Source organism: Acipenser ruthenus, chromosome 10 (genome assembly GCF_902713425.1).
Source record: "Acipenser ruthenus chromosome 10, fAciRut3.2 maternal haplotype, whole genome shotgun sequence".
Taxonomy (NCBI): Eukaryota; Metazoa; Chordata; class Actinopteri; order Acipenseriformes; family Acipenseridae; genus Acipenser; species Acipenser ruthenus.
In genome coordinates this window covers 8,452,243-8,468,446 of record NC_081198.1, presented here as the reverse complement: position 1 = coordinate 8,468,446, position 16,204 = coordinate 8,452,243, and the positions used below count along the sequence as shown (strand labels likewise).

Genomic DNA, 16,204 nt, shown 5'->3' with positions numbered 1-16,204 from the left:
TGGTTACTTTTGATTATGTAAGGATTTATAAGTACAATGAAAGACAAAGGGTTTTATTTTAAATGTAAATTACCTGTAAGAGATTTTGACCCAATGAAAAACAGGCCATGACACAAAGTTACATTCATCATGATTGTATTGATTTTAATCCTTAGCTTAACTGGTAACACTTTATATTAAATGTCTCTAACTACACTGTAAATGCACTGTAATTGTGTGTGTGTAGTTACATAGTAACTATAATTGTAGTTTGTATCAATTCTCCTTACCATGGAGTTTAGGGATGATGTGTAAGAACCGCTGCACTAGAAAGAAACAATGCAGCGATACATTGGGAGCTCAGAGACGCAGCCCCTCAGCTGAACTGCTCCAGAGGCTTGTCACTGTGATTCAGACCTACTAATTGAACACTGGCTCCCATCCCCAAAAATTGCTGTTGTGTCTTTAACTGATGAAAGCGCCTACTGTTCCAACAAAGGGCATCTGAATTGCTTACAATAGACCCAAGAGACACTGCAGAAACGTGGCTCAGCCTCTTAATGATCTGGTCTGGAATTGATGAAGAAGAACTCTGGGCAACAGAGTGGCCAACTTGTGCACCCCGATCTGGTTGACCTCTCCTCAGATTTGTATTTTATTTTACTTTTTTTTTGTTGTTATTGTTGCTAAAGATGGACTGTTAGCTGTTGTAGCATAGCCTTAGCCAGGTCGAATTTGGGTAACATCCACTTTTGTCTTTGTCTCAATAAAGCTGCAACATGTTATCTAAGAGCGTGACAGACTCCCTTTGCTTCATTTTCTTGAGTCAGGGAAATGAGCTATCAAAAATGATAACCTCAAACACACACTAATTCTTTCAATTGGAATTAAAGATCCCATTCGAATTAAAGCTTACTAATTGCGTCCCATACAGTACCTTCACACACTCTTGCTGGTGTGTGTAGTGAGTGATTTGGGTATTGAGCAGCTGCAGTTTCCTCCCACACAGTTACTGCTTGTCAGTGCTTGATTCCTTATTCAGCAGTTTGTCTGTGTGGCTTGTCTGTGCCCTATCCATCACAGAAACAGTTTAACTGAGATGTGGAAACTCATTGTATTCTTATCACATCTCCTCGCTGTCCACGAATCAATTTCAGGGCCCTAGAGATCGAATAGTAGCTTAGGATCTTCTCTTATCTGGTGCAATAACTCTCAGAAACACAATAGTATCAGCACATATGTATTTATTATATCTATTTAAATTGATTTTACCAGGAAAAATCTCTCGATACTATGCAGGCAGCAATTTCCAGTGATTGAAAAAGTTAGAACAAACATAGCACACAATAAAGTACAATTAGAATATAAAACAGATGCAGCATGTTTGAGTTTAGTTTTCAGTCCTAAGGTTGTTGGTGACCTGCCTTAAATGTACACTTGAGTACCTCAATAATAATAATAATTGTAATAATAGTGTACCTCTTTTAGTCCTTGTCTCCCTAAAATGGACAGTTCACTAAATATTATTTGGGTATCTGTCCTAACTGTGATGTACTGCTACTCAGAGTAAATATGCAAACATAATATTTCTGTAGGATCTGCAGAATTCAAATAAAGCAAAGGCGAATATAATATTCCATTCTGCAGCTTGACAGTTGTATAGGTTTTGTGTGTATATTACCCCGTTTCTTCCTTTTACAGGCTTAGCTTTGGACTGCAGACAGTGCACCTCAACCTTGAGCTGATGGCATGTAATGACAGCAGCATGGCAGTTTTGATGAGCCTGCTCCTAAGCACTGCTGTGGCTATTGTGGGAGTCCTTGCAGTTCACAAGGAAGGAGGGCAGATTGTGAAGACCATCAGAGTAAAGAGGGACACAACTGAAGCTGAGGGTCGCTTTGTCAACCAGAGCTTGAAGGAGCAGCCCGTAGTCTTCAACCATGTGTACAACATCAATGTTCCCCTGGAGTCCCTCTGTGCTGTCAACCTGGAGTCCTCCCCCAGCCGTGTGGTGAAGGTGGAAGAGCAGGAGGAGGCCTTGCAGTACACCGAGCAGACAGCAGACCAGGAGAGCCAGGTCACCTTCACCCACCGAATCAACATCCCCAAGAAGGCCTGTGCCTGTCCTAGCTCATCCACCATGCAGGACCTGGCCATCCGCATCGAGGTTCTTGAGAGGGAGGTGTCCTTGCTGAGGCAGCACTGCAACTCCAATTGCTGTGGAGAGAGTGCAGCAACAGGTATGTCATGACTTTAACAGGTTTTGTATAAGCACCAATAATATGCATTACTCTTCCATGTCAATATCTAAATATGTATGAAACATTTTCAGGAAGATTACAAGAATAAAAGTTAAAGTACAACAGTTACCACCAGGCCCACACAACAATACTGTTGTCTTTTTTTTTATTATTATTATTAGTTTTTAACATTGCATGCACAAAATTAATACCATAGACACAATCAGTCTTCTTTATGGAAAGCTACAGATATTAAAACATATACATTTTGGACCTGGTTGAAACAAAAGAGAATTAGAACCTCTTTAAATGTCAAGACCCCAAATTAATAAGAGCATACTGGCTTCTATTCCACCACAGGTCGACTGGATTATGTCCCACACTGTGGAGGGCACGGCAACTTCAGCATGGATATCTGTGGCTGCGTTTGTGAGGAGGGATGGACTGGCAAGAACTGCTCTGAGTCGCGGTGTGCAGGAGACTGCTCGGGCCGGGGGTTGTGTCTGGAGGGGGAGTGTGTCTGTGACGGAGATTTCACGGGGGATGACTGCTCTGAGACGCGCTGTCCTGGGGACTGTAGCGACAGAGGGCTCTGCATCGACGGAGAGTGTGTCTGTGAGGAGGCCTATACTGGGGAGGACTGCTCTGAAGCCCGCTGTCTCAACAACTGCTCTGACCGGGGCACCTGCATCAACGGGACCTGCCAGTGCCAGCAGGGCAGCGTGGGTGAAGACTGTTCGCAGCTGATCTGTCTTAATGACTGTAGCCAGAAAGGTAGCTGCAAGCAGGGCATCTGTGCTTGTGAGGAAGGCTATGTAGGCGATGATTGCTCATCAGGTACGATTTGTATTCAATATGATCAAATTGCAGGTATACAGCAGTTTTATCAGCTTTGTTACTTAAGCAATGCCCTATTAAAATGGTAGGTACTGTAAAATGGCTGCCTGGAAGGCACAGAGTCCCATTTGTGGAAAACAAATAATTTGGTGAACAAAAAGATGGGAATGAAACAATAGAATGGCCTCCTTATGTGTACCTCCCATCTGAAAAATACAATAAAAGTAAATAGCAGTACATTGACATTAGATATATTATCAGTGTCTTTGTATTTTATAAATTAAATACTAATTGTAATTGTACATCACATCACTTTTGTTGAAGCCAGAACAGATCCTAACCCAACTCTAACCTCTTTATTGCCCTTTAGCAAGAACAGCAGGTAGGTATTATTATTTTGTTTTCAGGCTTAGTTATATGTGAGTTTATCTTGAAGGCTTGTTATACACAACAGGAGAAAATGTAGTTTTGTCTGTAATGAATTCTGTAAAATTGGTGCCCATTTACTGGGGATACATACTTATTTCCCCAATTCCTTGTTGTGGATAATAACTTTTGGTATAGGCAGACATAATTACAGCTTATGACAACTTGAGAATCAACTCTAAACCAACCCCTTGACAGATTTAGGAAGCACCCTGCAATGACAGCTTTCGGGAGTGCTATGCAGTTGTATGATTCTCATCTCTAAAGGGGTGTTTTCTTTGGGTTCCTGTAGATTTCTTGACAGGAAAATGCCTAAATTGCAAACCCACCAAGGCTAACTTATTTAGAGTGTGTTTCTGGTGAAGCTGGTAACATTTATTGCATTTCATTTAAAATAAAGCCAGCCAAGAGAAAGAAAGGTTATTGAGAAAAAGTGTGTTAATACTAATACTAATACAATCGGTGGCAGGCAAGCTGTGTCAAGGGTTCCTCGACTGGGAGCGTGGTGTGTGCACTCCTGGAGGAAAATACATTTTGTGTTCTGTGAGATACATTTTCTACACATGGGATCATAGTTATGTTTTGGAGTATGATTTGATCTTTTTACTTAAGGAAACAGAGCGTGAACACCTGTTACAAAGCTTGGGTAGACACAGGCACAATCAGTGCTTGGAAACTTTGGTAAGGAATACTTCAGGGTTTAAATAAGGAGACTGGTTAGTGATGCCACTTATATGGTGTTATTAGCTTCTGTGTAAACATTTTATTGGAAGACAAAAAATGAAACAAAGGTGGGTAGTCTTACAGGCGTTCTGCTATCTGACACTACGGCACCTTGCCTGGTTTTTTTTAGCAGCCTAATAGAATAGAATACATTTTTTATTTTTATTTAATTGCAGCATACATTGGACTTGAACCTCGAAGGGATGGTCTTCAAGCAAGCTCACTGAATATACTTCAATAAAGGCAATTAAAATAACAGTGCAGCTTAATATATTGGTGTGCATGCATCTACTTGAGAATCATTTCCCTTATCTCATGTGGCATAGTTAGTAATAGTAATATTGCCCCAGATAGCTATCCTTTAAGCCCATACCGACCAAGGAGCACAAACAAATATCTATAACGATTATGGACGATACTGCTCAAGTAATTTTTTAAATACTGAAATACATTTGTTGCCATGTACCAGACACCCAATTAACGTGCTATTTCACCATAGTTTTATGACAGAAGAAAGGTAAGATATGAATATCTGAAAGTAAAAAGTGGGTTGCTATCAATGGTAGCACACATACAGAATATGTTGTTTACTATTATTATTAAATAAATAAACACAAATGTACTTCTTTATCTGACTTTTGCAGCAAATGAGCAAATCTGACATTTAGAAAATTGACATCCCTTTTTTTAGAGTTTTTTTTTTTCCCCCAGTGCTGTCTTCCTGTGTTGTTTAGTGTCACTGTGACAGGGACACTGGGAATTAACTCTTCAGTTATCCTTATTATAAAACATTCATGAAACTCTTCTAGATTGCTAAAAAGTAAAACACCGATGTGTTATTGTGGCAAGCATAAGGAAAACTGATTTAAAAATTATAAAATATATAGAAGCCTGTAGCTGCATTTCCAGATCTGATTCATTGTCTCCACCAGTTACACATATTCTTCAGAGCTGTGTTAGCCTATACAAGGGTTTCTAGCCTTTGAATGGCCTTAATCTTATTTTTCTTTGTATTTTCATGTTTGTCTGAAGCATGCTTGATTAGCTATCTGAAACAAATTAGTGCTGCGTTAGCTTGCTTGTCTGCCACTTCCTTGAAAAAAAATAGTGTTGAGACATCTTGTGAAACTGGTCTATTACATAAATAAATGCCTCTCTTCTTGTAGTCACTCCGCCTATAAAGATCCGTGTGGTGGGAGTCACTGAACGGACCATTGATCTGCAGTGGGAAGGCCCCCTTGTGGTGACAGAGTACCTTATCACCTATGTGCCAACTAGCCCTGGGGGTGTCCAGCTGGAGCTGAGTGTGCCAGGAAACTGGACAAGCTCCACCATCAGCGAGCTGGAGCCTGGCATTGAATACAACATCAATGTCTACGCTATTCTCAACAAGTCGCTTAGTGTGCCAGTCAACGCCCAGGTCTCCACATGTAAGCAGAGTTTTATCTATGCTTGTACTGTCACTGCTGAGGTCATTGCTAGTGATGCACCATAAAACAAACCCTGTTCCCATTGTGTTCAGTGGCAATTAGAACACTCTGTTCACTGTTATTGTGTTACACTACATTTGCAAAATGAATATATGGATTATCTCCAGTAAACTCTTTATTTATTAGTCAAGGGCTAAGAAAAACCTATTCACATCCTGGTAGCGCATACACTGTACAGGCATTGAGGCTACCATCGCTTATTGTATTGTTGCATTAACATTACAATATAGCCACTATTTTTCTCAAGGAGGGTTGGCATCTTTGAGATAACAACAAAAACAGCAGAATGCAGCATTTCCACAGGGACACTGTTGATGGATGTGATCCTTCAAACCTGTTAGTATTGTTGGAAAACAGTAGTGCACACATGAGTTCCAAAGTGGCGAAGTGACTTTATGCACTACAGATCTTATACTGTACTATATGTACCATTAATATTGAGATATTCATTTTGGGTGGTAAAGCAGACTTTATTAACTTAACTAAACACAAACAAACTAAACAAATTGGGTTATAAAATATTTTCAAGGTAGTTAATTCAGTGTGTCTTCTCTCTGTCTAGTTTGGCTGTAGGAAGGCAGTTATTAGGCCCAATTTTCATTCTGTTTATACCCGGTTTTCTCCCATTTCCTTCAGAAAGGACATATACAATTACTAAGCAGAAACCCAAAGTGTTAATTGAATTGTTCTTACCTGCCTCTACGTTGTTTCTTGGCTGTTTTATAACATTAGCCATGTTGTTCCCCTTGCAAACAGAATGGCAGTTGGGCCCACAGTTGGCACTGTTCCTAGATTTGAATGACTAATTCAGGGCTGTCAATGCTTATTTTTGGACAACAGTGCAGAAGGGTTTGTGTCCTCTCATGTAAGAAATACAGTGCTCTTTGTTTAATCATGACAACTTGACTTACAACATATTCTTTAGGCTACCTCACCCTGCTTCTAATGCATACCTTATTTTTTTTTATTATTGCATAACAGACAACATAATTAATTATTGAAAGTCACAGGAACAAAAATGATGCAATGGTATTGGATCAAGGTCATAATACAGTAAAATGTCAGACAAATGATCTGTGGCAGTTCAGTCTTCCTCAATGGTAGAAACGTGTGCCACCTAGGAGGGCAGGAGACATCTGCTACCTGGTATAAGAAGCACCAGCCAGATACGCTGGCATGTAGTCAGGCTTTAGGCATGCTTTTCTAAACTGAGCTTTGGAAAATTTGATGTAATGAAATTAAAATGTCCACTTAACTACAAGCAATCATATGGGCCCATATTGGCCAGATGGGCATTTTGTCAATTGCACATTGCTGTCGGCCTATATTACAACTCATCAGCCACCTTCGTTAAGATGCAGCTAATTGGGAAATAATTAAGAAAAATGTGCATACATTAGAAGTTCAACTCCATGCCTCCAAAATTAGGTGGAATAAATATGTTACACTTTTCTGTGGACTGTTGAGGGAGGGAACACACACTGAAGAGTCCTTGCCTCAGGTCCAAGATGCCCATCTGGCAGAAATAAAGAGATACAATAGATTTCTGGCAAAGTAGAGAACTTTTTACCTTGTGATTAATCTTGGAACTCAAAGGCCGAAGAAAATGATGTTTAATAGAAGGTGAAATACAGTATCTGCTCTGATAATTTCAGGGGGAGCATAAGCATTGGGGTGACCATATAAACCAAAGAAACCCCTCCTTACAAAAGTACAATTAGAATGTGACACACACACACACACACACACACACACATATATATATATATATATACATCTATAATCCTGATTGTTCTCTTAAATATATGCAAAATTAAGAATTCATTTAATGTCTACCTGGTAAATGCAGTGACTGTTTGTCTCCAATACAGTAGTATAGTGAGTGTCTTAGAAATATACTTTCCTAAGCACTGTTGGGCAAGCAAATATTATGGACATTATTTTTCCAAAATGCTTAATTTTTAAGAATGCTTCACAATTACCTGTTCATGATAAATGTACATTACACGTAAAAAAAAAAAAAAAAAGTCTCTGCTTATTTATAGCATTTAGAGTCAGATCAGGATACTACTGGTTGAATCTAAAGCATGAGCACTGTATTACCAGGTAGGTCCCAAGTAGCCAATGACTTAGTGGTCCATTTAGAAGCAGTCAATCTGAAAGACAACTAGAGTAGAAAAACACATGGTTAGAAATCGTACTATTGCTAGCTGCCTACATCTGTCCCCGAGGGAGTTTGATGGGTCTTACCGCTGAGATGTTGATTGATAGAAAATATAGCAGATAGAGAGCGATACTATATCTTCTATTGCCTTACAGATCTCTCCACTCCAGAGGGTTTACTTTTCAAATCCATCACTGAGACATCGGTAGAAGTGCAGTGGGAGCCATTCTCCTACTCGTTTGATGGCTGGGAAATCAGCTTCATTCCAAAGGTAAGGATTACTAAGGTGGTATAACCAGCATGTATATGAAACAAACTTGAGGGAAACCTGTCGTTCTTCTCCATAATTAAACGTTTGATAATGAAAATTGATATTGTTAATTTTGTAGCAATGTAAGAAATATAGTCCTTGATGAAATGTGGTCTGCATTACAAATCTTCCTCTGAAAGTTACTCCATCAGCAGAAATGGCTTACAAAATGCATATTGTTAAACAAGGGAACTGTACAGTTGTGCTGTTGGTTTTGTCCACTCTGCTAGATTATTGGCTTATTAAAATTGCTACAACATTTACATTTTAAAGATATTTAAGATTGATTAATCATCACAAATACATACTAGGAAGAAATTAGACACTGCTGCTTGCACCTTACTAGCTCATCAGTAAATAAAACGCTGTGTATATATTCTCTACTGCACTTTCTCCATAAACACTCTCAGTATATTTCTGTGGGAAAACAAGTATGTCCTTTTATATTTATTTTCTATAATTCAAGTATTTCCAGTGAACCAACATTGGTGCTAAATGCTGACCAACATTTGAGTAATATCTTTAATAATAACCTTACAACATAACACTGTAACCAAACTCTTATAGCAACAAGACCATGACCAGAGAACAACAAATGTAGCTGAGCTATTGCACTGTAAATTATCTTATTTGTTTAAATCTCTGATTTGGGTCACCACTGCCTCCATTTTTCCTTAGTATTTTGAGCAATGCTTTTTGCCAGCCATTTCAGTTTACAGGTGGTGACCTGCAGATTAACAGGGGTGATTAAATTATTATTATTATTATTTATTTCTTAGCAGACGCCCTTATCCAGGGCGACTTACAATCGTAAGCAAAAACATTTCAAGCGTTACAATACAAGTAATACAATAAGAGCAAGAAATACAATAACTTTTGTTCAAGCAAAGTACAAGTTTGACAAACCACAATTCAATAGTACAGCAGGTAATAGTGATAGTTACATCAGGATATGATTGAGTAGTGATAGTTACATCAGGATGTGATTAAATACAAAGTACTACAGGTTAAAAACTTGGCAGATTACAGTATTCTGAAGTACAGGATTAAATGCAGTAAAATAGGGGCTGATAAGAGCAAAATAAAGCACATTTACATGAAGGGTGATAGTGTCCCAGGATACAAACAGAGGAGTTCTACAGGTGCTCTTTGAAGAGGTGAGTCTTAAGGAGGCGCCGGAATGTGGTCAGGGACTGGGCAGTCCTGACATCTGTAGGAAGGTCATTCCACCACTGCGGAGCAAGGGTGGAGAAGGAGCGGGCTTTAAAGGCAGGGGAGCGTAGCGGTGGTAGAGCTAGTCTTCTAGTGCAGGCGGAGCGGAGAGGTCGAGTGGGGGTGTAGGGAGAGATGAGGGTCTGGAGGTAGCTGGGTGCAGACTGGTCAAGGCATCTGTAGGCTAGTACAAGAGTCTTGAACTGGATGCGAGCGGTGATCGGGAGCCAGTGGAGCGAGCGGAGTAGTGGAGTAGCATGTTAATTGAAATGAAGTACAACACTAGTACATATACTATATAAGATTATGGATTCCAATATCCCAGTTTAAATTGTAGAAAATGGCTTTTGTCCCCTAATTAATATTTTATGCAAGTTGTGCTTTTCAATATTACAACTGGGTCTTCACTCTGTTGGTCTACATCGATAGCCAGTTTAAGAAGAAACTAAATGTGTTTTTTATTGAATTGCATATTGAAGCGTGTTTAAAGGTCATCTTAAAAGTTCAAATGTGCAGGTACCTGACTGTGCCTTGAAGGAAAAAACTAATCTCAATATAATGTACTGTAAATAAGAGACTAAGGGCTATATTTTCAAAGCGTTTACTCCAGTCTTTAATTAATTCCTATTTATTCAGACAGGTAAAACACCTGTTAAATTTACAAAATGAAAAATGTAGCACTCTGTAGCACTCTCAATATGTTTTGCATCTAAAATTTACAAGAATGGAGAAAACACTTTGAAAATAAGGCCCTAAGGTGCTTAAATTATTAAAATATGATTATCGGAGCCAGTTGAAAGTGGATTAACTTACTCTATTGCTTTGTGTTTGTAAAATATTGTATCAGCGCCACCAGGGCCATAAATTGGATTCTGGTCAAAACATGGAGAGAATTCTGACCAGTTCAAGGATGGATTACAAAGCATGATAAATACTTCTGTTATGACTTTTGTCCAAAATTGGTATGGGGCTTTGAAAATAGTGCATCCAATATATACGACAACATGATACCAGTAGTTATTAGGCCCAGTAAACTATTTTGTTTTTCTTCAGGACAATGAAGGTGGAATGATTGCTCAGCTGCCCGGATCCATTACCTCCTTCAACCAGACAGACCTAAAGCCAGGGGAAGAGTACACTGTCAGTGTGGTGGCGTTGAAGGACCAAGCCAGGAGCCCACCAGTGTCAGCGACCGTGTCAACCTGTAAGTAGGTCCCTTGGCTTAAGGATTAAATTCACCCAAAAATCATCTTTATCTGTTTGTTTGACAATTTTATCTCAGTTTCTGGTGCAGAGTAATCCAATACTGTAATCTGCCATTCAGATTGAGAAATGTGCAGAATTGAAAGGTTTTGTAAAGTGCACATATGAGTTAGATTTGAACCGTGATTTCCTGAGCTGCTCCACCTAGCCTCTGTAATTTGTTGTAGTAAAGCAACATTTCAAGAGTACGAAGAGGACCACAGTGCAACTATATTTAATAGGAAATGTCGTAATGAAGAAAATCAATTATACACTTAATGTAAACTTCAACATGGAATTTTTCTCAATGTTAGTGGAGGAAAGCAGATTACATTTTATTGAACAGTTCCATAGGATTTAAATCAATGTTGACTGGTAAACCAGTCGCCTGACTGGAAGACTGGAGGATGTGGCGATGTGTGACCATTTGAAACCTCCTCTCCCTCATGAACCCGTTGAGGTGTCTCAGGTCTAGGATGGGGCAAAGGACGGAGCCTGTCTTGGAGGCTGCTTAGGGCGGCGTTGGAACTGCCTCCCGGGGCACTGTTGTGTTGGGGCCCGTGTCCGACGTTTCCCCGTCCTTGCGGGCGGCCCCGGATATTAGCTGTCATGGAAGCCTGAAGGCGATGACTCAGGTTGCCACACGGTGCAGTGGGGATCGGAACGGTCCATGTCACCGTCCGTGTCATGGGTGGACTCCAGCGTATCATCCTCTTCTACACCGGAGCATGGGAGGGGAGCATCACAGCCACCTGTCGAGATGCCTCCCGCTCTTGGTGGGAGCATTGCAAGATCTCCTCCACTGCTGGCCCGAAAGCCTTGGTGCCTCTGTGGCACCGAGGACACCGAAGCACCGAGGCACGGAGGGCACCGAGCGTCAAACACCGAGGGCAGCGAAGCACCAAGTCTCTGAGGCACCAAGACACAGAGGGCGCCGAAACACCAAGTACACTGAGGGCACCGAGCACCGGGGGCGTAAGCACTGAGGTTACTGGGCCGGTTGTCTAGTCTGAACTGCGTGCAGTCACACAACCGGAGCAGCGCGTAGCTTACAATGGAGTGGAGCACAGCCTACAGACAGTATATATATATAGAAAAAGACCAAACGCACCGAGGTGGGTGGGTCAGTGTATCCGTGGAGTCTACTCTACAGTGGGTTGGAATCAGGCAAGGCAGTGAAAAAACAAACACACACACAGCAGAAGCTGAAGGGTAGGGTTTTATTTATTTTTTTTAGGCCATGCACACCGAATGGTCGTGCCGAGTCAGCCCGGCAGTGTTGACTCAACAGTGGGTGTGGCAGAGCCAGGAATATGTGTCTCTCTTTTCTTTCTTTTATTTTAGCTGCAAAAAGCAGAGGAAAATACATACAGACAACAGATGCTGGAGGGTTAGAAAAGCAGGATACAGCCAAGTATATGTAGGCTGTTAAAATTTTAAACGAAGCGCAATTTCGCAGCGTTTATAGCTTAGTCCTCAGAAGCCGAGTTTCCGATTCCGGGGAAGTGCCAAGCCAACTTCCAGCAATAAATTGTAAGGGAACTACCAGAAAACTCGTAGTGAGAGCTCTTTCACAAAGACTCGCAACTGGTGTACCTACCTTACCTACCTGATTGTCGGCAGCTCTGACATAAAATGCTCAGTAAATACCTGACCTGTGGCAGGCATATCCCAAAAGTATGATTATTGGTTGTCTTTGAATTGAAAGGGAACACTAGATACTTTAGTTCTTTGTTTTGTGGAGGTTTTGCACAGGTTTGGCTCTGGTATGACCCCCCACCATTAAAACAAAGCATTTTCTGTGGCTGCATCAGTTAAAAGAGAAACACAAGCACTGGCAGGTCAATTATGGTAAGTTGAAACCATGGCAACTAGCAGGCACTGAACTGAACACAAGCAAGTCGACCACAGAGTAAGTAAATAAAATATAAACAACTGTAAACACCAGACTTCCCTGCATTACATAAAATAAGAGACTAATGGTACTTTGAAGAGACTGAAACAAAAAAAGACAGATGTGCATTTCTTCCCAATGTCATTCACAGACTTATTAAAACACAGCTTCACAACCGAGAAGAACTATAAATAACTTGGGAACCTGTTATGTTCTCAAAGCGTCCTAAAGTACATTGTAAAATTGTCCATATGGAGGATAAGTTCCTATTCCCAACTGTAGACTTACTCATCTTCCCGGCAGAGACACGGTCCTGCAGAGCACCCTGTAGTTTGTTCAGATGGCTCAATAAGTAGAATGCTGACCTGGAAAAGAATATGCTACTTTATTTATTTATTTATTTATTTTTGTAAAACAATTTGTATTGTATAATGTCATACTTTTACTGATAATTTGTAGATATTTTATTCAAGAGAAATGTTTTAAACATCATCAACATTGCATAATCTGTTATAGAGAGGACTGGCAGACAATTCTAATTTGACATTTCCAAATTAATAAAAATATCATCATTTTCTGAAATAAATATAAGCACAGCATATTGTCGCGCAATATTCAGGTTTTTGGCACACTGTTGTCATTGCCACCAGTTATTATTTCAATTGTAATATATACAGAGGGTGGGTTTTGATTAATTATTGTGCTTGGCTCAATAGTAGGTCTCCAACTCAGTTCCAATCTGCCAGGATCCTGTTTGCAAAAAGATTGATCTCATACGGACCCACTGTTCTTGTTGTTCTCAGTGATTGATGGCCCAAGCCAGCTGACCATTCGGGACGTCTCAGACACTGTGGCCTTTGTGGAGTGGACCCCTCCCAAAGCTAAGGTTGATCAGATTGTGCTGAGGTACGGGCTGGTGGATGGGGAGGTACCCGGAACGACCTTCAAACTACAGCCCACCCTCAGCCAGTACTCCCTGCAAGTCTTGCGGCCAGGGTCCCGCTACGAGGTTTCAGTGACTGGTGTCCGCAATTTGAACGAGAGTGACTCTGTTTCAGCTGAATTCACAACCGGTAAAGAATGATATTCACCCCATACAGCAGTGACATCCTCCTGACAAAATCCCTTTTTATTGCCATTAAATTTAGCTTAATAACTTGACTGCTTAAATGGTCGCTAATTGTTCAATATAGTGTCTACTACGCAATACAACAATTTCTTGAAAGTCACTGGTATAAATGTGTTTACGGTATCTTGTACAGAATGAAGCATCATAATGAATATGTCTGAGAACTGAGGATACACCAAAACACTATTTCTGTTAAACTATTTGCACAATCCTGTAACAGACAACAGTAAATTATTCAGTGGCTGTGAAATTAAAATGTAGATTTTCTTTAACCAAACAGAGCTTGCGTTTGGATTTGTAGGTGAGGAATCCTGTCTCATCCTTTAATAAAAAACAAAATCAGTGCAGTCATCTAAGCAAAGATTTCTGTAGTGTTTTCTTTGTGTTCTCAGAAATCGATGCTCCAAAGAACCTGCAAGTGGTCTCCAAGAGTTCCGGGACTCTGGAACTGGAGTGGGACAACAGCAAGGCTGAGGTGGAGAGTTACAAGGTGGTGTACAGCACACTTTCTGGAGACCAGTATCATGATGTCATTGTGCCAAGGAATGACGGGCTTACCACCAGGGCTACACTGACAGGTGGGTATATTGTACACCCTAGGGCCCGTTTACCATGGCCCTTATTTAGTGTACAGAATACAGTTTAGGAACACACTTTGATTATTGCAAACACAATCCAAACAGGGAGACATGTCTATTAGTTTGCAGAGCGTTCTTCATCCGTCTTTAGAACTAAAACTTAAAAAAAAAAGATTTAATTGAATTGATTTTTGTTAAAATAATGATTTGTACTGAACAATTACAAAGGGGACAGAGGAAGAAGGTCTTTTTTTAAAACTCAATAATTTGTCAATGAGGTCTCTTCAGCATATTTTTATTTGAGATTGCACAGCACATAAGAATTTATTCAGTCTCATTTCATACCTCCAAACATTCCATAACAAAATGGTAAACTAGCATAGCTTGTCCTATAAGCCTTTTGGATGGGTGGGCATTCCTGCAAGAACTACACATTGTAATCATGTGGCATTTTTTTTTTTTTTTTGATTATGGTAAATTATTTAATATTATTTTACCTCCAGATCTGGTGCCAGGTACAGAGTATGGCATTGGAATATCAGCAACTTTAGGCAGCAATCAAAGTGCTCCAGCAACCATGAATGCCAGAACTGGTAAGTCATATAAGTTGTGATGAATTGCGTGTTAAGTGTTATGATATAATTATTCTGTCTTCATTGAGCACCTTTTAATGAACAGCATATATTCCACCCTCATATTTTCAGAAATGGTTTCTTGTCTCAAACCAGAACATTGTATGCATATGTTACCAAATCTAGCCTTAAAACAAATCCTTGCCATGTATCAAACATTTATTAAATATGCACATTCATTCAATTTTTATATTAAAAACTGCCAAATATAATACGAGTTAACATGCTGTTGCCTTGAGGGCTTCAAATATGTCCAGTTATGAAAATGGAATGGGGTTCTACCATGATGTTTGGGCCACAATTCACAGTTAAGGTTTGTGAATTAAGGTAAACATGGAATTAACTTCTTTGTCACGATATAAGGATGAGACTAGACCATGTTTCAGATTTTAACAATGTTTACCATTTATTAATTCTAAATACCTACATTACATTCTACATTGAACATTATTGTTAAGATACAATACAATACCTGTATTAACAGAGATAGGCAATTGTTCAGATTACCTCAACCCTTAGAGCGACAGCCTCAGATGCTACACTGATGGTCCCGATGGTCTGGAGGTATTGGGAGCTTCTCTGTCTCTGTATGCCTCTATGCCTGGCATGTATTCTCTTGTAGGCTCAGAGCATATGTGACTACAGTTTGTTTCTGTTATGTTACTAATTATAATAGATTTTAGTTATTCAGCAGTTACTCCACCCCAGTGCAACCAACCACAAACTTCTCGCTTTTACAAGGTTGCTGTGGTTCATTGTTTACCACATGTTCTCCATCCCCATAGATTTCTTGCACATGTTTTATCACTTAAATCATTCTTAGCCTAAGTTGCCTTAGCAACTCTACTTAGGCCAAAGTCACCTAGTTTAACTAGTTTATTATTATTATTATTATTATTATTATTATTATTATTATTATTATTATTATTATTATTATTATTATTATTTAAGTAAGAGCAAGATAAAGAATACAGTAAGGTATAGGTAAGAGCAAGTTTGACTAACAGCAGTTATAACTTCCAGTAAATATTTGCTTATATGTGAAGTCCAGTAAGAACAGTAAATATGATAAATGGATGTGAATGATTTCCCAATAAGAGCAAATACAAAAAACATGAGTATGGTTACCTATAAATACAAGATACAGTTATAGTTAGGAGCAGTAGTTGAATGTGGCAAGGTACGGAGCAATTCAGTGCAGGTACAAGCTGATGCAAGAACTGGTACAATTGGGTGCCATATAGTCCAGTATAGTTGAGAGTTGAGGTTTACAGATGCTGTTTGAACAGGTGTGTCTTGAAGAGGCGACGGAAGGTGGTCAGGGACTGAGCAGTTATGATATCCGTGG

General features: G+C 39.7%; 1 protein-coding gene across 5 annotated transcripts in view; it reads left to right on the top strand.

The window, feature by feature from the left end:
- tnr (tenascin R (restrictin, janusin)) overlaps positions 1 to 16,204 on the top strand; it is a 107,611-nt gene that overhangs the window by 74,272 nt on the left and 17,135 nt on the right. For 4 of the 5 annotated variants that reach the window (XM_059031672.1, XM_034009792.3, XM_059031671.1 and 1 more), the window contains 8 exons: positions 1,681 to 2,219; positions 2,580 to 3,056; positions 5,372 to 5,635; positions 8,015 to 8,130; positions 10,435 to 10,585; positions 13,321 to 13,590; positions 14,039 to 14,224; positions 14,728 to 14,817. In XM_059031672.1, the coding sequence (XP_058887655.1) occupies positions 1,724 to 2,219; positions 2,580 to 3,056; positions 5,372 to 5,635; positions 8,015 to 8,130; positions 10,435 to 10,585; positions 13,321 to 13,590; positions 14,039 to 14,224; positions 14,728 to 14,817 (2,050 nt within the window). In that variant the 5' untranslated portion in view covers positions 1,681 to 1,723. The remainder of the gene's footprint in view (positions 1 to 1,680; positions 2,220 to 2,579; positions 3,057 to 5,371; positions 5,636 to 8,014; positions 8,131 to 10,434; positions 10,586 to 13,320; positions 13,591 to 14,038; positions 14,225 to 14,727; positions 14,818 to 16,204) is intronic. The other variant, XM_059031673.1, reaches the window with a different exon arrangement.